Genomic DNA, 20,736 nt, shown 5'->3' with positions numbered 1-20,736 from the left:
GGGGCGGCTGGGGCGGGGGGGGGGGCGCGGGGAGCGGGGGCCGCGATGCTGCTGCTGCTGGCGCTGCTGAGCTTGGCGCTGCGGACCGCCTGCCTGCCCGAGCTCAAGGCTTTTGTGGTGGCCCACAGCCACATGGACGTTGGCTGGGTTTACACGGTGCAGGTAGCTCCCCGGGGCGCTGGGGCTGGCTGGCCCCCTTCCGCCAGTTTGCGCTGTGCCTGTGCCCTCCCCCAAGAGAGGTGTCTGCCCCCCTGGGGCTGGCTGGCGGGAGAGGCACCAGCGAGGCCTTGCTGTTCCTGTCCCTGTCACCGCTGGGGCCTCGTCTGCCCGCTGCAGGCTGCAAGAGGCCTTCGGTTGTAAGATGCAGGGTTGCACCAGCCTGCGCCCCAAGGGCTGTTGTGCCTCGCTGGCCCAGACTGAGATTTGTAGCTGGAAAGAGCTGAGTTTGGGTCCGTGGGTGAGGCTGGTCCTGCGGTCGTGCAGCTGTACCAGGGGTCGTCATAAAGGCCCCTCGTGTTACGGGGACCACGTGTAAATCTGTGCAGCAGCCGCAGGGCTCGCAGCGTTGCACCTCTCATTAATCTGGTGCCAGTTCTGGGTGCAGTCAGGCACTAGGCTGAATGATGCACGTGTGCCTGTGGCTTGGGTCTTTGAGCGCGACCAGTCTTTAATATTGTTAACAAGGATTTGATTTTATTTGCTTGGTTGGGATATTGATTCATTTTGCATCCTAAAGCCAAACTGTAGGATTTACCCGTGAAAGCCACGATGAGTCCTATGCTATGGAAGATTTATCTTCTGTGTTGAATTTGCCTTGGATTACTTTTGTTCTTGTGTAAATCAGTCACTTTTTTTTCCGAGTCAGGAAGTTTATGTATGAAAATTTTGGACGAACATCTTTAATTAGTGTCTTTGTGTTTGTTTGAGACAACACTCCTGGTGGAACTTTTAAGAAGAAAATAATTCCTCGGTATATCTGGAGCATCCTGCATGCTTTGTTGGCAGCCAGTTGGAAGATTGAGATGTTTAAAGTCTACTGTCACCTTGTTATACAGGCAGGAGTTATTGGGGAGAAAAACATTTTAAAACAAAAAGTGTAACATTTGGGTGAGGAAGAGTTGGAACTGACCTAGAGAGACAAACAAAATAGAGACTCCAGGCAAATAAATGAGATGATTTCTTAATGCCGCCTATGTCTCTGGTTCTAAATACTACCCCAGTTGTTAGTCCAAATCATTTTAGTTATACAAAAGCTGTTTCAGCCATTTTACCTGCTAGAAAGGCAAGAAATCATTTTTTATAAGTGCTTCTTCTGATTGCATGACAAGGAATCCCCGTTGTTCTCTTTTATTTTTTAATAAGATTAGCGAATGATTCCTTTCCCATCTCAAGCCAAACCCAGAAATTGTCTGAAAGAACACAGAAGCACTTTGTATTTCAGGTCAGTTGACAGGTGAAGATTCCTGAAGGAGAAATAAAACTTTAATTATCTATTTCTAAGAAGACAAAATTGCTTGAGGCCTCAGTTCCTGTATTATTAAATCATGAGCATCAGCAAATCTTTTGGTCAAAAACCACAGAGAATATATACAGATCCTTTCAAATGCCTCTCTAATAAAGTGAAACCTAAATATAATTCCCAGTGGGATAATAACTAATGTGGTCCTAAATTCTGTGTATTATCTCTTCAGTTGGCTGTGTTGTCATTTATGACTGACAAAATAATTTTATCACTTTCATTTTTATGCGTATAATAGCGTGATGACTTTTGATATCAAAACAGGAATTTACTTGCATTCTGAAGATTTATAGTGATACAGAATTTTAGTTTTGGGTGTGCACATAAAACATAGTTGATTTAAAGTGGAGAATCATAATTGTCATCATTTGGCCCACAATAAGATTATGGATTCTGTTCTGTACACCTTACCCCAACATGGAGGACAGTGGGAATTTCTTAGAATGCAGTGTGCAGAATAAAATTCCCTAACACATGTCAGTACTTCAAAAACTTATTAAAGTACTCCTTTTCACATGATTGACATTTTATCTATGTATTTTTGGAAGGCCCACCAAGGTGTTTAAACAGCATAAACACCTCAATTAATATTGCATGCCTATCACGTGATATTTAAACATCTTAAACATACGATACTTAAAACCAAAATCGCTATCTTGTTTTAATTGCAATAAAAGTGGATATATATGACTCTATATCAAGCATTAGAAGTTAAGAATTAGAAGAGAATCTCATCATTACTCGTGATGTCACATTTTGTTGCATGCTTTCTAGTCCCACCGCAACTAATGGGACTTCTGAGCTTTTAAAACGATGCAGGTTCAAATTCTGTATTAGCACTTAGTTTTAGTCATAGTTTCATAAAAGTAGGGTTGGAGGGGACCTGAGCAGATCATCTAGTCTGACCCCCTGCCCTGGGCAGGAATGAATACAGGGCTTTTATGACCCCTACTAAGTTTAAGCTCAAATGACCCCAGCCAGGTAGTTATCAAGCCTCCTTTTAAAGACCCCTAAGGTAGAAGCCAGCACCACTTCCCTTGGAAGCTGGCTCCAGATCCTGGCTGCCCTGACTATGAAGTGGTGCCTCCTGATATCTAGCCTGAACCTACTCTCAATTAACTTGTGGCCATTGTTTCTTGTTACTCCGGGAGGTGCTCAAGGGAACAGGGTCTCGCCCAATCCCCTCTGGTCCCCCCTGGTAAATTTATAAATGGCCACTAGATCCCCTCTCAGCCTTCTCTTGTGAAGGCTGAACAGGTTCAGCTCCTGTAGCCTCTCCTCATAGGGCCTGTCCTGCTGCCCCCTGATCATGCGAGTTGCCCTCTTCTGTACCCTCTCCATGCTGGCCTCATCCCTCGTGAAGAGCATCCTCCTAATCTAGCCAGGTCATTGTTAAATCGAGATTATCTGACTATTTTTATTAAAACAGTCCAACGCATTGTCTTTGACCCAGAATTGCTAGATATTTTCCCCAGTCTCTGCATTTTTATTATGCCGCTCCTTTTCTAATTGCGGTACCAGTGTACTAATGCCAAATATGCTTGCCTCCCAGAGTTGTTTTTTCACTCCCTTCGTGCAAAGTAATCTTTCCTTTTTTAGCTCGTTTCAGTCTTAAAAACATATGCATTTTTTAAAAAGGGAAAACAATTGCTGTTTAACAAATGTTAAATGCATACGCGTGTGTATGTTAGAAAAAAAATTGCAGAAGCTTTGTGGAAGTTTTCCTTTCTTAGATTTGTGTCACTTGGAAGTCTCATATATGTTCAAGGATTAAAATGGACTGGTTGTAGGTTGCTGTGAATAAAGCCCCAAAATATGTCCTTTATTCACATAGATTTAAAAAAACGAGAAGGTTTTCAAGTACACAGTGGGTTATTTGATAGGTAGGCAAAAGGCAGGGTAGCTATGCACCTTATAAACTAACTAAATATGAATATACATAGAGCACAAGCTTTTGTGAAATCGAGTTTACTTCATCTGATAAAGTGAATACAGGAAAAATATTATTTGTTTACTTTAATTTAGATAGCATATAAAATCTTCATTAAGGGATTATAGCCCTACAGGGCCAAGCCTTGTGCAGGCATAACACATAGTACATCAGGGTTTTGATTTAGGACTAGACCCCTGTACTAGAGTTAGTAGTTGACAGAGGTGGTATACCAGTAACAGCTGTTCCCAAAGAGACACTGATTTTTCTCAAGTTGCTTAGGGAGTTTATGCCAAAGCAGGAAATTGAATCCAGGCCTCCTGAACTCCAGATTAACCCCTCAGCCTCTGAACCACCGTTTTTCTCTAGGTCTTCTAACTAATTTTATTTTAAACAATTTATTAGTAACGACTTATATTTTATATTATCTTGCAGGAAAGCATGCATGCCTATGCTGCCAATGTATACACTTCTGTTGTAGAAGAACTAATGAAAGAAAATCATCGCAAGTTTATTGCAGTAGAACAGGAGTTTTTTCGCCTTTGGTGGGACACAGTAGCCACAGATGTACAGAAGCAGCAGGTAAAACCACTTGAATTTTGACCTCAACACTGAGAGTCAAGGCCTCTCTGCCTCCTACAAATTTCATGCATTCCACTTAGCAGGGTAGCTTAATCCTTGCCTTCCTGTTGCTGTTATTGTCCTTGAGGTACTGTCTACAAACTGGGATGCTTTGGGTGCTTATACAAGTTACGTTTTTCATGTGATCAGGTCCCTAACAGTGCTTTACAGCTGTGACGTAACACATGCATGGCTGCAGAGTGCTTTTAAAATAGCTGATCTTGTCAAAGATTAACCCTGGTAAAAAGAGGTATTAGATGAAGATGCTGTAAAGCAGACCACTGTAGGGAACTTGTGTTCCCTCCAGAGTTAATTTTTCATGGTTTGTGGGACTGGTCTGCTGTGGTACTTGTGCAGGGGAGCAGCAGCCCAGTCCCACCCCCAGGGCTATCGGTGGGGGAGGCAGGGGGAGGGAGCAGCATAGAGCTGCTTTGCTTGGCCAGAGCTGGAGGGGGGCATGGGGTGGAACAGAGCCTCCTCACTTTGCAGCCTCAGCCTCCCCCCAGCTACCCTGGCTAGGGTATTCAGGGAAGCTGGGCTGGGCCTGCGAGGCAAGGAGGCTCTGTTCCAACCTGCCCCAGCCAGACAATGCACCCAGCAGCTGTACTCCTGCTGTCAAAGAGGTCTGGGCAGGGAGTGGGGGAAGGGAGCCACCCCTTTGCCTCATGGGCCCAGCCCACTTCCCCTCAATATCCTAGCTGGGGGGGGGGGCACAAGGCAAGGGGGGCTTCTTCCCATCCCCCACCTAGGCCTCTTGACAGCGGCAGCACAGAGCTGCAAGCTGCTTTGCCTGGCTGGAGCTGGGGGGTGGGGTGGATTGGAGTCCCCTTGTGGACCCAGCTCCCGACCCAACAGGCGAAAGTCTGTTTGGTTGGGGATGGGAGTCTGACTCATGGCACTTTGTATGAAGTGCCAGGAATTAGAGCAGGCCCCCTAAAGGACTGTAGGCACCCTTTCATCTGAAGGGTCCTCTAGCCTCTATCAGCTGCTAACAGCTCCGTGTACACACACACAACTGGGGATCAAGCTGAGACAGAGGAAGAGCAGATACATGCCTTTCCCCTGCTTTTTTTCACAGTGGATGAGGAAGCAGCAGAAGATTACAGGATTCCTTTAGTATTTTGAGAGGTGGGGGTGGGTTTAAGGCAAGATACAGTAGTTCTAGGTTTGGGGAGTGTTAGTAGAGCAGTCCTGTATGGAAGTCTGCATCAATATATGCAAATTATCTGAAGTTTTTGAACTACTGCAAAACATCACTTCAAAGAAAAGTCATCTTTTTACTAAAACAAAATATACTAATCTTCATTTTGCAAACAAGACCACTGTAGTAACAGCCCCATAAGAATCAACAGTGATAAGGATGTCTTGTTATTGTGAACTTTGACTCTTTTCTTAATTTGCAAATAGTGGTTCTAATCATAAGAATGATTCTGTGGTAAAGCCATTGTAGGGTTCTATGTTTGTCATTCCTCAGGGATGCAGACAAAACAAGTGCAATAAAATCAAACCCTGAGCTAGTTTGATAGCAACCACATTGCATTATAACACATGAGATCAAAGATAAGATTTAGGTGCCTACAACTGGGTGATCTGCAAAAACAGAATAGGCTGTACTTTGCCATACGCAATTATTTAGAGCTCCCAGTTAGTTTGAGTAGGAAGTGCCATATAACACTAGGATATGACCTACCATACACAACCACCTACTCCTCAAAACCCAAAATTGCTTCAAAAAGCTGAGTCAGTATTTTATGGGATAGTATTAAAAATTCAGGTGATTTTTTTTTAAATTAACTCATTCTTTTTGTTATCTCCTGAAGTCACTATAATAGATGTAATAGACAAAAAATAAAAGAAAAAAGTGTTTGTTCCATGAATCTGACAGAAGCTTGTGCTTTACTGCTTTCTATGCTTTATTCGATAGAATTCAGAAAATTTCCATTTATCAATGTTGATGTTCATATAAAATTAGTAGACAAATGAAATCTGGGGTCCTTTGTTTCCCAAGACAGTTGCTGTTTTTCAGAAGCTGTATGCTCTTGTTCTGTTCCCCTGTCCATTTCCCTAAAAGGATTGAAAAAGAATCCTGGTCGAAAGGCTGGAATGTGCTATATTCAGTCTTGGAATGGTGCTAAAATGTACCATTTGTTCAAAAACCTAGTGACAGTTCTCTGGTTGGTTATTTTAAAACTAGGACAGCTAGAACCAAATGTATTTTTAATCTGTGTTAAGTGTCCTAGACATTGTTACAAATAACATTTGTTTTTAACCCTAGCAGTTGCTAGGTATGGACCTTGAAATCAGATCACACTAATAATTGTCCCTCCCTCCCCCGCTTTTTCCCATTTGAATTCTAATATTAGTGGCTACTATAACAAAACTGATATTAGAGTTGATATCCTGATTCTATTGATCTAGCTAAACCCACTTACAAAATATTGACACAGGATCAGAGAGTTAACATTACAAAATAAACAAGATAATTGCAGCAGATCCTACAGTGTTGAAGGGAACACCCTGAAAGGATGGATTCTGCAGCAGTTGTGCGCAGAGGCAGCACAAGGACAAACTCCTTAGCTCATGTTATGCAATTTCCTTTACCACACATCCTCTTCTTCGTCCCCCACTTGTGTTTCCCAAGTGTGACAGCTGCCTTCTTGGCCAATGTGCTGCAGTCGCTTAAGATGAAGACAGTATTGGTTGTCCTTGTGTAGCTGTAGATATGCCACAGTGATTAAGCATACCAACCTCCTGAGCAGTGTGTGTTTGTTTTCAGTGCAGCTGCACATGAATTTCAGGCCTAACTTGATTTTGGTTGGTGAAGGGTTTGACTCCTGATCTGTCATTGTTGCTTTTTTTCTGTGGATGGATGTCACCTGCTGAAATTATTTTTTCCATACTTTCAACCTCTCACTAGTTCCATAAAACAAGTGAAAAAGTGCCTGTGCCCAGTAGTCTGGATCAAAGATATCTCTCCAGCACATCCCCACCAAATGGAAGATGATAGCTCCCAATGCTTTTCATCTAGGTCAAGCAGCAGTTCTCTGCCTACCCCAGATACATTATCTGTCTCCTGGCACGCTAATCAGTTGCCACAGTCAGCTGGAACTAATTGGTGAATGCTTAGCCCTAAAGCAGTTTTACTATATTGTGAGCAATAGGAACAGGATTGTCAAAATTGACAATCTGGCATGATATCTGAACAGACACAGGGGTATTCAGTCAAAGATCCTGGGGAAAGAAGCATAATAGCTGTGGAAGTGGTATACTACATGCCAGTTTCTAAAACAAATTACTGACAGAGTGAAAATCTGTGCTTATAGAGGCTGTGCACTTATAGGACCTTAAATTTGCTTTGAAGACTTTTGGTATCGGAAAACTATAGTATAAATGATGACTGCAAGGCTGCAGTGATCATTGGTAGAATGGGGCAGTGGCATTATCATTTTTCCCATATCCAGAACATTTGCTAAAATTTGTAACCAAGCTGCAACTGATTAAAGAGACAGATGATTCCAATTTCCAGTAGTACTACACTTTTTTGTGCTGTTTCTGGGACAGGTGGTAAATATAGTAAGGACATTTAGTCTAATGCAGTGGGCACCAACTACAGATTAGCCCTGTGTCCTCCCTGGATGCCACCACTCTGATCTCCTTCCTCTATCCAACCTGCTGCTCTGTTTTTTACGTTTTGCTCTGCCTGATCTCCAGCTCTGCCTTCTGCTTCCTGCCTTGTCTGCTTTCCTGGCCCCTCCCTTCCAATTTGCTGGTGCCCGCACAGTAGTTCTCTGTGCCACATGTGGCACTCATGCCACAGTTTGGCCATCACCCAAGATCTAAAGCACTGGAGAACAAAAGGGTTTCTAATAAAAAATCCAAAGCTGCTGCACAGAATAGTTCCCTATGTACAGTAGAATTTTCCTAAAAAGCAGTTCATCTCCCATAATTATATTATGGAAATGTACAACTATGGAACTACTGAAAGAACTAGTAGTAACTGAATAGGAAATAAAGAGAATTGTGGGATAAGATTTAATACTTTAATTTTTTAAACTTTTGACAAAGCTGCCATATCTTCAGCATAAACTTAGAATGTGTGTAAATACAGTTAAGAGTCCCAAACAACCTTGCCTCCACCCTCATATCCTCCACAGGCCCTATATGCTCAGAAATCAAGGTAGATCCTTGTTTTAAGAAGGATTGTATCTAAATAACTTGTCAGTCCCTACAGTGTGTTATAATCTATGTGGTAAAGACTGAAAGTACCTTTCTGTTATCTTTTGCTTCTTGCCTTTTTATATGATAGGTACATCAGTTACTTCAAGAAGGGCGACTAGAATTTGTAATTGGAGGTCAGGTGATGCATGATGAAGCTGTGACACACATTGATGACCAAATTTTACAGTTAACAGGTATAGGGATTTGGTGTTTAACTCTTAGTTTTCATTGTTATAAGTTTATTTTAGGTTCTTTTTTTCCCCAAATTACCCTATATTTCCTTGATCTTTAAGAAATAACAACTTTTCTGTAAAATTAGTGTTTGATAATGCAAATTCACCATGAAAGTCTTTACTTTCAAAAGAAAATCTGCAATGTGCACAAGGTTACTGTCATTAGCTCATCAAGTATAAGGTCTTTTACAACATGTTATAACATGGGTCTCAGGTGCCTGAGAACAGCCTTGGAGTGAAAAGTAATATATGAAATGTATAAAAAATGCATGCAGAAAAGTTTGAAGACTTTCAGGCCAGAAGGGAGGCATTATGGCCTTGGTTCTAACCGAAGAGTGGCCATTCCTCAAGGATATGATCCTCCATGCACAGAAGTTGTCCATACCTGTACACAAAAAAGGTGGCACAAGGGCCAGAAGGCAATCTTGGCTTAGTAGGGAAGTTGCAGATCGTCTGAAAAAGAAGAGGAAGGCTTACCAATAATGGAAGCTAGGAATAGGCCCCAAGGAGAATCACATAAGATTGGCCCACACCTGCAGGGGGCAGATTAGAAAAGCAGAGGCGGTGACCGAATTCAAGTTAGCAACCAAAATCAAGGACAATAAGAAGTCCTTCTGTAGGTGTGTAGGTAACTGGAGGAAAACCAGTGGAAACGTGGGACCACTGCGCAATGCATCTGGACATCTGATCACTGACACCAAGGAGAAAACTGAACTCCTGAACAAGTACTTTGCATCTGTCTTCCACCAGTCTAAGAGTGATAGCCTGCCGATGCAAATATGACACAGAACAGTCACAATAGGATTGATTATCTACCAACAGTCAATGTAGAACTGGTGAAAGAACAGCTAGAGAGGCTGGATATCTATAAGTCAGCAGGACCAAATGAACTCCATCCAAGAGTGCTGAATGAATTAGCCAGTTATTGCAGGACTGCCGCCAAACCTCTTTGAGAATTCATGGCACTCAGGAGAGGTCCCAGAAGACTGGAAGAGGGCCAGTGTTGTACCCATCTTCAAGAATGGGAGGAGAGAGGACCCAGGGAAACTACAAGCCGGTCAACCTGACCTCAGTCCTAGAAAAAAATTCTCAAAAAATTTCTCAAGGAGTCTATATGCGGTAAGCTAGTAGAAAGCAAAATTCTGTATGACAGCCAGCATGGTTTTCTCGTGGGTAGGTCATGTCTGACTAACCTCATCTCCTTCTATGACCAGGTTACTCACCACCTGGATAAGGGAGATGAGGTCAATGTCATTTACTCAGACTTTAGGAAGGCCTTTGACTTGGTGTCCCGTGAGGCTGTCAAGGTCAAACTAGAGGACTATGGGCTTGACAATTCAATGGTCAGATGAGTAGGAAACTGGCTCCAGGGTCAGACCCAGAGAGTACTGATAGACGGGTTTGTGTTGACCTGGCGGAAGGTAGCCAGTGGGGTCCCCCAGGGTGCAATACTTGGACCAGTACTTTTCAACATCTACATCAATGATCTGGATGTGGGGGGTGAAAAGCACACTGGCACAGTTCGCAGATGACACTAAGCTTTGGGGAAGTGCAGCCACGCATCAGGGTAGACTGGATGATCCAGGCAGACCCAGACAGATTAGTTATCAGTGGGTGGACCAGAACCAGATGCTGTTTAACATTGAGAAGTATAAAGTGTTCCATCTGGGGAGGAAAAATCTGCAACAAACTTACAGGCTCAGTGGTGCTACTCTAGCTAGCACCATGTCCGAAAGGGACCTGGGGTCCTAGTAAACCATAAAATGAATGTGAGCCACCACTGTGATGCTCTGTTAGCAGAGCAAACAGTATGCTGGCATGCATCAACCGATAAATCTCAAGCAAAACTAAGGAAGTTATATTCCCACTCTACTCAGCATTGGTGAGGCCACAGCTGGAGTATTGCGTTCAGTTCTGGGTGCTGCACTTCTGGAAGGATGTGGAGACGCTTGAGAGAGTCCAGAGAAGAGCCACTTGTATGATTAGAGGCCTGAAGAGCAAGCCATACAAGGAAAGGCTGACAGATATGGGACTGTCCAGCCTAGAAAAGAGAAGACTTTGAGGGGATTTGATGGCAGCTTACAAATATGTCAGGAGAGCATTGGGGGCTAGGGGAACAACCAAAGCGCCCCAGGGGAAAACCAGGCACAATGGTCACAAACTCCTAGAAGAAGGTTTCAGATCGGATATAAGGAAAAACTTCTTCACGGTTCATGTGACCAGATTCTGGAATAGACTCACAGAAGGGGTGGTGCAGGCACCTACTCTGGAAATCTTCAAAAAGAGACTGGACATGAACCTTGTTGGGATTATTTGACCCCAGCAGTCTTTCCTGCCCAGAACAGGGGGCTGGACCTGATGATGTCACGAGGTCCCTTCCAGCCCTAAACATCTGTGAATAACAGGCCAGGGCTATCCAGCTTCTTAGAGGCCATGGGCTGCATGCTGTAAGGACCACTCCATGTGGACCACGGGAGCCCCAGGCTACACAGTGCACAGGGTCCCCTGCCATATATCCACCCTGCCACCATGCTGTCTCCCTCACATTCCCCTTGCTGCGTGACCCCCCTGCTGCATGGACTTCTCTGTTCTATGCCATCCTTCCCCTACATGGTCTCCCCGCACTTCCCCTGCATGCTGTCGCCCACTCCCTTCATTGTGTGGGCTCCCCCACACCCTCTCCTGCTGCCATATGGGCTCCCCATGCTCTCCCCACCCCATGGACTTCCCTGCATGCCCCCTCACTTCTGCACCGGGCTTTTCTGTGCTCCTGGGCCATGTGGGCTTCCCTGCACCTCCCTCCCCCCACTACTACTGTGTGGTCTCCCCTGCACTAACCTGGCATTTGTCACCTCAACCTTCCGCTGTCATACAAGCTCCCCTGCCTCATGAGACCACCTGGATTTCAGAGCTCTCTGGTCCTTAGGGACAAGGATGGGAAGTACAAGCCATAGGAGAAACGGGAAGTCTGGACGCTGTGTTGGCTGCAGCAGCCAGAGCAATGCGGGGAGTGTGGGGGCTGCAGTTTAACCCTTCATGGAATTCATGTGGCCCATGGGCCACCATTTGAACAGCCCTAACAGCCAGTCAAAACAATTGTATATCTCCTTGGTGTACCATGATCAAGGCATGCAAGTAGCTTTAGCCAACTGCACAAAAGAATGATGCGCAAGCCATCTTTGACTTTGCAGCCTGAATAACCAGCCTGAAAAACTTCATTTACAACTGGGTAACTGGGTGCAGCCTTTGGCACAAGTGCAGGACTCAAAATCATGTGTCCAGAGCTGTAGTTAGACACCGCAGCTTGGTTACAAATTTTATCAAATGCTTTGGATATTGGAAAAACTGAACAGTGGCTTAAGAGTTACACTAGTTGTCTTCATCTCATAGTTTTGTTTTCTATACGTGAATAACTTTTTTAAAGGAAGTACAAGATTGGTAATAAATGAAAATAAACCAAACACATAGACTTTTATTTAAAAAAAACATGAAAATAACAAAACCCTACAATATCACAGGTCCTCTCCTAAATGCTGTGTCTTTCACTCTTTGCTCCCATGAATAAAACTAAACCAAAGATGGATCCCTATGTTGCCTGCTGATTTTTTTTGTCTTGACACGAGAGAGTGTTTTGATTGTTGGGGTCTGCATATCAAGTGCTGTCTTGTCTGCCTAGCAAATTGTCTCAGAAGTCTCGCTCACACTGTAGTATTGTTTCTGTAGTTAGCTTACCTTAAAGAGAAAATTGTAAAGACTACACCCTGAAATGTGGTTCAGACTCAGTCAAAGAGAATTACACTGAAGCCATTTACTACCACTATTTGCAAAGCAGGAATCATAAAACTTAGGAAGGCTGAAATAAAAAATAATGCCCTAAAGTGTCTATTAAAGGAATCATGATCTGCAAGTCCAAAATGGAGTATATTCTCAGTTATATAGAAATGCTTATAATGGCAATTCCAAATTAGAAACTATAAAATTATGATGCTTGCAAAAAGGATCCCAAATTATCATACTCACAGATATTTATTCTACCATCTTGATATTTTAAAACTTTATTTAGAGGTCACTCTGTGTGAATATGGACCATAATTTAGGGTTTTTGTGTTTACATAATTGAGAAAAAATACTAAAAGCAAAACTAATATGAATTAGTTATTACATTTTTTGGAATTAATTCCAGTGAAAACAGTTTGGGTGTGTTATGATTGAAAGGAGGAATTGTATGACAAGGGCATGTTTTATTGTATGGATCTAAAACCTGAAGTGTCTTGTTTTCCTTTTGCTATGTGTTGAAATTTCCTGAGAACAGTTTGCATCTGTTCATCCATAAACCTATCTTGTTGCCTTTATTTGGACTTAGCCTGAACCTTCATATGAACTTTATCTGTTGCACAGCCATGTCTCATTGCCTGTCTCTAAGCGTACCGCGTCTTCATTATTAACATGAAAGTGTAATAACAATTAATTGCAGTAGACAGCAAAATTACTGTTATGAACAAGCAGTTTTTCTCTCTGAATATTTTTTTACTTTTCGATTCCACTGTGCTTAACTGTAATGCCATATGCCAATTAAACTTGTAAAGGGAGCACATTTATTACTAATACAATCAAATTCTCCTTTGCAGAGGGTCATGGATTTTTGTATGAAACCTTTGGAATAAGGCCTCAGTTTTCATGGCATGTAGATCCCTTTGGAGCTTCTGCTACTACACCGACTGTTTTTGCTCTGGCTGGTTTTAACACCCACGTCATCTCTCGCATAGACTACGATCTGAAGGACAAAATGCAGAAAACCAAGGTAAAAATACCCCAGATGGCAAAACCAGTACATGCAATTCCTCTTTCTAGTGGTTTTACAGTTTTTAGCTTCTGACTTTGAGTATTATATTTCTGAGCTTAACATGGGGAAAAAAGATTCTTCTTCTCCAGAAAACCACACTGTTTCTTCTGTATGGTAAAAGGAATACACTAAGACTCTGTCCTCTTATATTGATAAAGGCTTCCTGATATGTGTTCTAGGACAGAGGTATTTAGTCTAATTGTAAAAGTATACAATAAAATGTAGACTGTAGAGCAAGCCATAAGTATAGTTCCCTTCATATTGCAGCTTAGGAGTTGAATGTGCAGTAGAGTATAAACAGAGATGACCATGTAGGCCTCTAGTGTAAGATAGTCTTTATTTTTAATTTGTTTTTAGGATTATAGTGTGAATCAAATTTTCTGACAGTTAATTAGATGTATTTGTGTTTGTAAAATTGAGCAACAGTTATTCCTGGAAAAACATAGGTGGGAGCTAAGCAAGCATCCCACAGACTTTAGCCCTTCTGTTATAGTCTTTCCATATCTTGAGTGAAAACTCTGAGAGAGAGCAAATTTCTGGCTTTTAATTTTTAGGTTGCATTCTCCTTTAGATATCCATGATGAGACTCTCTACAGCTCAGGTGGGCACAGGCTTAAGTGACAGAAGATCCTTGCCCAATTATTTGGGCTTTCGGTAAAAGTTATATGAACCATAAGTGAAATCCTGGTCTCCCTTGAGGAGCTGGTAAGGCTCCCATTGACTCCATGGGAGCCATCATTGATTCCCTTTCTCTGTTGATGATTTATGATTAATCAGTTTGCTTATTTGTTTTTTCTAAAGACCTTTTTGAAGATTGAGAAACCATTCCCACTTTTAGTTTTTCAGGGGCTGGTCCAAATGCCATCTAAATCAGTAGAAAGGTTCCCACAGATTATATTGATCAAAGTTAGTCCCTAGGAGCCCAGGTCTGCCAAGACTTACAGATGCCTAGTTTTTGCCAAAGCTGGTAGGGATTGTGTCCACGTAAAAGAGAGCAGAATAAAGCTTTGAACTGTGCATGCATATGCAGGTTTGGTTTCTTACAATGTTTTGTAGTATTTCTTTTTGTTTTTTCTAGAAGCTTCAGTTTGTGTGGAGAAGTTCTCCCTCCTTATCTGAAAATCAGGAGATCTTCACTCATGTTATGGATGAGTTCAGCTATTGTACCCCATCACAACTGCCCTTTTCAAACAGGTTTGAAGCTTTTAAACCCTGAGCAAGCATTGGTTATTTTGCTTCAGTAGCATCAAATCTTAGGCATTTAGGCAATATGAAATGTATGGTCATCTGCTAGATCTATTTAACGTAAAAGACTTGCACTTAATGAGTGCTTTTGGTTCCAGGTGCTTGGTAAATGCAAAGGGTGGCTGGACTCATTGGGCTCAATGCTGTAATGTGCTAAGGGCCAAAACAAGTTCTATCCGCCACAAGGTGAGGGCGCACAGCACCTCAAACGATTGAGGCCTAATTCTTTCCTCACCGTAAAACAGAGGGTCAGTAAAAGGCTTGAAAAAGCCTTTCCACCACAGCAGGATTAATACTTCCACCACTGACACCTCCATCTATTTAGTTTCTCCTACCTGCCTCCCTTTTCCCAAGAAAAGGTTAATAAAGAATATAAGTGGTATGAAATAAAAAAAAATTAACCAACTCAAATAGAAAAATACTGTAAGTAAAGGGTGAGGGGAGCCTGAAAAGGGAAAGTGTTAGAAACTCCATGAAATCCACCAAAGGCTTCACTATAGTTCATTCATTTTACACAAAAGATACTCAGCTGTCACCCCGATGAGCTATAGTATAAAATTATGACAGACTGTAAGCCTTGTCCATCAAGAAGTGGTATTTGCTGTGGAAACATTTGAAAATCCTTAGTAGGACTCAAACCTACAATTCATTGCATGGTTTGGATTATTTAAGAAATAACGTAGTTATAAATCAGGGTCCAGCAACCTTTTTATAAGCCACAGGCCAGAAAAACCCAGCTCTGTTCCAGCTTGGTCTGGGTGGTTTCAGCAGTGCATCAGCAGTGAGGAGCTTTCCCTGCATCTAGTCTGGGGCAGGCAGCTGGGAACTGTACTGCCCCACTTCCCCCAGTCCTTTGCTTCCTGGTGCAGCTCCCAGCCAGTAGGAGAGCTGCACTGAGACTAGGCAGCTGCAAATGGCATCATGCTGCCACTGCCTTCCCTCCCTTCCTCTCATTCTTCTTCTCCCCCTCTCTGGCTGCAGCATGGACACAGCTGGAAGCTGCTTGGTCCCATGCCACAGCTTGGAGGAATTGTGGGGAAAAGCAGCAGCAAGATGGATAAAGTTTGCAGATGCTTGGATGGGTAAAGTTTGCAAATGTTTCTAGCCCATGGGCTAGAAGCTGCATCCAGGGAATGGTGATCAGAGGGAAATGGCAGTGGCATGGGTGCAGCTCCCAGCTGCCTGGCCCTGGTATGGGAGTTGGAAAGCCCCACCACTGCTGACATGGAAGTGTAACCTGTGTCAAGCCAGAGCTGGGAGGGTGGGGAGCAGCAACAGAACAGGAAAAGCCCTCCAGCTCTTCCGGTTGGATCCAGTGGACTGGATCCAGCTCATGAGCTCTGTGTTGCCAACCTGTTTTAAGTGAAAGGCAGGGAGGACTTCAGGCTGCTATAAAGCAGGCCAAATATAATTATTCTCAGACAGCATAAGATTTTTCATGTCTAACCATGAGTGAGCACCCAGAAAACCAGATGTAAAAGAAATTAAGAACTAAGAACGTATGTCATCAGGATTTGAGTTGCTGAACCCCCAAGTACCAACAGATTTAGACCTTAGAATGCTTCCATCCATAATTTTCCAATGTGTCCATCTTTGCAGTGAATTGCCTTCTCTTTCTATTTAGATCAGGATTTTATTGGAATGGAATTGCAGTTTTCCCAGATCCACCAAAAGATGGTGTTTATCCAAACATGAGTCTTCCTGTTACTGATACCAGCATTCACCTTTATGCACAAACCATGGTGGCAAACATTAAGAACAGGGCAGCATGGTTCCGAACTAATGATGTCCTGTGGCCATGGGTGAGTGTATCGTTTAGTTTATCCCTAATTATGGCAGTAGGAGGATATTTTTGTTTAAGCGGTCACTAAGTGTGGGATTGGAATTTTTCGTCATGTTCTGACACACAAATTCTTCATAATCCTTGTTAATTTAGAAATCAGGTTCCCCAAGTAATTAATGTAATCCTATTGCAAAATATGTACCTGAATAGCAGATCTTTTCTCTTACCCTCATTTAGATTATAAATTCTTCAACACAGGGGCTAGTTATTCTAAACCTATACAGTATCTAGTGCAGCAGTGCACTAATCTTAATTATGCAGAATTTATCTCACAAATGCATAGTCCTAGTTGTGAATACATAATTTCAACATCCTTTACAAGTTGAACTGTTAGAAAAAATGCCTTTCCCAACATTTGCAGAAAGGTCTCTTTTTTGAACCCTGAACTTCTTAGTCAAAGTTAGGGACTCTTTCTTGGCCACCTTTACTGGAATGTCTGTCACTCCAAAGAAAAAAAATATTTCTTGCAATTTCTGGATTCCTGATTTATCTCTATGCAGCTTTTTCCCACTGAGATCATACGTGCACCAACCCAATGTATACAAAGCTGTCTTGGGGAGAAGAAGAAGTTTTGAACTGAATGAATGAATAGACTGTAGTCCTGAGACTACTGCTTTGTCAAGGCCATATATAGGGTAGTTACAGTAGCAAGAATATACAGTACATGAACCTCAGATATGCCCATTCATGTTGTCTGCTTTTTCTGTTGCATTCATGGTCCTTAGTCTGCCAGAGAACCTAATCTTATTTTCAGTCTGTTTTTTAATTCAGTTAACCATATCCTACTGGAAGAAATTGTCAAACAAATGGCCAGATCCTAAATAGCCAAAACTGCTGCAGCAGGTAAAGCATCTATGATTCATTCTGCCCATGAGTCAGGCTCTCTCTCTCACATATATATATATATATATATAGAGAGAGAGAGAGAGAGCATGTTGTTTTTTTTCTTTTTAATGTCTGTCAGTGCCCACAGTGTTAGGTTTGGGGTGCCACAACTCAACACAGGCACCCCAACCCTAAGTGCACTGCTGGGAAAAACATCCCAGGTTATAAGAAACAGGAAATATATATCTATATAGATCTCTCTCTCTATATATATATATATAATATGAGAGAGAGAGCCTGGCTCATATATATATGAGAGAGAGAGAGAATGTGTGTGTGTGTGTGTATATGTACGTATAGAGAGAGAGATCTATATAGATATATATTTCCTGTTTCTTATAACCTGGGATGTTTTTCCCAGCAGTGCACTTAGGGTTGGGGTGCCTGTGTTGAGTTGTGGCACCCCAAACCTAACACTGTGGGCACTGACAGATGTTAAAAAGAAAAAAAAAACATGCTCTACCAGAAGAGGCAGCATATCAATTCAACCTGACTCCACAGCATCTGTACAGCTCATGTGCTTCAGTGGGGCTTTTTGGGGCTTTTATCTATTTGCCGTTTCTGAGCATATGGTGGGCTTAGCACAGGGGCACACCGAGTTTAAAATAAAGCACCATTTTGTGATGCGGGGGTGGGGAGGGCAGTTTACATCTGTAAGCAGCCTTAGCAAAGTAATGACAAAGCACAGCATGCCCTCCTGCTGATTTGTGTACTACAAAATGGCATCTAACTGTATTTAGTAGTACTCCTTAATTACTTCCACTCATGATTTTAGACATGTTTAGCGCTGATGGACACAGAGCCTACCTCCATGACTGTGCTTTCCTTCTTTAGAGGTTAAGAACTTTATTGCAAAAACATTGCTAAGTAGCTTTTATGTGGAAGTTAAAAAATGACTAGAAGTGACCTAGTTGTTTTATTCTCTAAATTTCAGGGCTGTGACAAACAATTCTTTAATGCATCAGTTCAGTACACCAACATGGATCCATTACTAGATTATATTAATAAGCATGCTGATGAATTTGGAGTGACTGTCCAGTATGCCACTGTTAATGATTACTTCCAGGCAGTGCATAGCAGAAACTTCACATGGGACATTATGAATGATCAAGACTTTCTTCCATATTCAACAGGTACATTATAATATGTTATTTTATATGTTCTGTGTGCTTTCTCTCGTCTGCATATATATTTATGGTTTTATATTTATGGCATGGACTTTAATTTACTTCTCACCTTTAGAAATTCACAACAATTCAACATTTGTGAAAGCCCCATGTCTAAAAACTTTTGTTGAAGAGAAAAAAGACATTGGGAAACATTTCTGAGTAATAGTATAATAGGTAATTAGAGCTTTCTTTTTGTTTTTTGGGGTTTTTTTGTTGTCTCAGTAGCAGAATCGGTAAACCCTATAACTTTCACTTCAGGGTTGTAACAAAAAGAAAGCTGCAGCAAGCGGAAGGGAGTTAGGGTATTTCTCTGAAGCAGTAGGAACTAGGGCACGAGACCACATAGAGTTCTAAGGAAAACTTCAGGCGTTCTTCCATGTGAGACTGTTTCTGTAGTTTGTATGTTGCTGTGCGAGTATCAGTGGGCCTGCCTACACATGCTTATTAAAGTGCAGCAATAAGCTCTGGAGCTTATTGCTCTGGAGTTTCTTGTTCTCAGGCATGCATCTGCATGTGCTTGCAGGATTGCAGCATGTTGAACTGGGGCAGAGCAGCCCTGGCCAGCAGGGGGAGTGGGGGGTCAGCCTGCTAGCCCAGGGTTGCTCCCCTCAGTTCAACGTGCTGCAGCAGGGCTGGCTAGTGCACAAGGCTGCTTCAGTGCAGGGCTAGCCAGCAGGCAGCCCCCTCACTGAAATACCCTCTTGCCCCAGCCAGCTGGGACAGCATCTGCATGTACACTGCTGGAGAGTTTTTTACTCCACAGCAGGATAGTACTTGTAAATACGGAGTAAATTACTTTACGCAGCCTAACAGGGGCACACATGTAGACACTGAGACTTTTACTGTGCAGCTAATTAGTCTACTGTGCAGTAAATGCCTCATATAGACATGACCAGTAAAGATGCACCTGAGGAAGGGGTAGGTTTGAGGATGTGCTGTTGTTGTCCTGATCTGGAACCTGATTGGTGTACTAGTCAGACTCCCTGAGGATAATAAGTCAGAGATTTGAGAAAATAGTGAGCAAGCCTGCAGAGTGTAGAACATCCGGTCAAGGTTAAGTGGGAGAAATGTTAGTGGTGGATGAAAGACTGATACAAAGCAGCAGGTCAGAACTGTTTCTTATTTATTTAGATTAGAGCCGGGGTATCACCTGGCTCATGGAGCTGGAAACCTGACAGTAGACAAGTGGTGGCAGTGTTAGGTCTTGCAGTTTGTCTCACCACCAAATTTCTGGCTCCATGGGCCTCATCCAGAGTGCAGTCATGTCATCTGGCCTGTGGGGCTGCTTACAGGCTGGCAGTTTGAGTCTGCAGTGTGATGTAGCTGCACAAAAGGCAAATGCACTTTTTAGCTGTATCAAAGGAGCATAAGGTGCAAGACATAGGAGGTGATAGTGCCTCTACTCAGCACTAGTTAGGCTGATCTAGAGTATTGTGTGCAACTTTGGACTCCACATTTTAAAAAGGACATGGAGGAGTTTGAGGGTCCAAGTGCAAGCTGCAGAAATGATAAAGGGCTTGGAAAGTAATCCATAGGAGTAGAGGTTGAAGGAAATAGTCATGTTTAGCTTACAGAAAAGGCACTTGGGAGGGGACATAATAGCAGTCTTCAAATATCAGAAGGGTTGCCATAAAGAAGAGGGAGAAAACCTTTTCTTCCTTGCTGCAGAGAAGAGAATGTGAACCAACCAATGTCTTGGAATTGCAGCAAAGTAGCTTTAGATTATATACCAGGAAAAACATATTCACTGTGTGAACAGTGAGGCAATAGAATAGACTGCCTAGGGAAGTTGTGGACTCTCCAGCATTGTTCAGGATGTTCAGGAAGAGGTTGAATAAGCATTGGTTGGGGATGATCTAGGAGTAGCTATGCCTGCTTTCTGTTATGAGTATTTCCCATGCTTCTGGGCTTTGCTGGTTGCCACGTCTGGCTGGGAAGGAATTTTTTCCCCTTCTGCTCCTACACAGGTCCAGGGGGAGCCTTCCTCAGAGCCTTTGGATGTTGGCTGTAGCCAAAGATGGGGATTTTGCCAGGTGTGCTCCTGCTGGGACTAAATGTTCTATCTGGGACTAAAATGCAGAGGTGCTCTTCTCAGAGTCAGGTGGGTTGCTATGCTTGGAGTCAGGACAGAATTTTGCCTCATGGTCAGACTGGTACAGACTGGGGGGGAGATTTTGCCTTTGTCTGTAGCGGGGGGGCATGGCCCTCTTCCTTGCCTCTCTAGCATATT

The 20,736-nt window shown here is 42.7% G+C and overlaps 1 protein-coding gene across 2 annotated transcripts in view; it reads left to right on the top strand.

Annotated features, from left to right (window-relative positions):
- The first annotated feature begins 33 nt into the window (after positions 1-33).
- The window catches only part of MAN2B2 (mannosidase alpha class 2B member 2), a 43,638-nt gene continuing 22,935 nt past the window's right edge, over positions 34-20,736 (top strand). For both annotated transcript variants that reach the window (XM_025195323.1, XM_006017033.3), the window contains exons 1-7: positions 34-162; positions 3,885-4,031; positions 8,377-8,482; positions 13,150-13,322; positions 14,443-14,558; positions 16,234-16,411; positions 18,272-18,470. In XM_025195323.1, coding sequence (XP_025051108.1) covers positions 46-162; positions 3,885-4,031; positions 8,377-8,482; positions 13,150-13,322; positions 14,443-14,558; positions 16,234-16,411; positions 18,272-18,470 — 1,036 coding nt within the window. In that variant the 5' untranslated portion in view covers positions 34-45. The remainder of the gene's footprint in view (positions 163-3,884; positions 4,032-8,376; positions 8,483-13,149; positions 13,323-14,442; positions 14,559-16,233; positions 16,412-18,271; positions 18,471-20,736) is intronic.

Source organism: Alligator sinensis, unplaced genomic scaffold (assembly GCF_000455745.1).
Source record: "Alligator sinensis unplaced genomic scaffold, ASM45574v1 scaffold421_1, whole genome shotgun sequence".
Taxonomy (NCBI): domain Eukaryota; kingdom Metazoa; phylum Chordata; order Crocodylia; family Alligatoridae; genus Alligator; species Alligator sinensis.
Note: the sequence above shows the minus strand (reverse complement) of the source record. Positions and strands in the feature narration are given on the sequence as shown.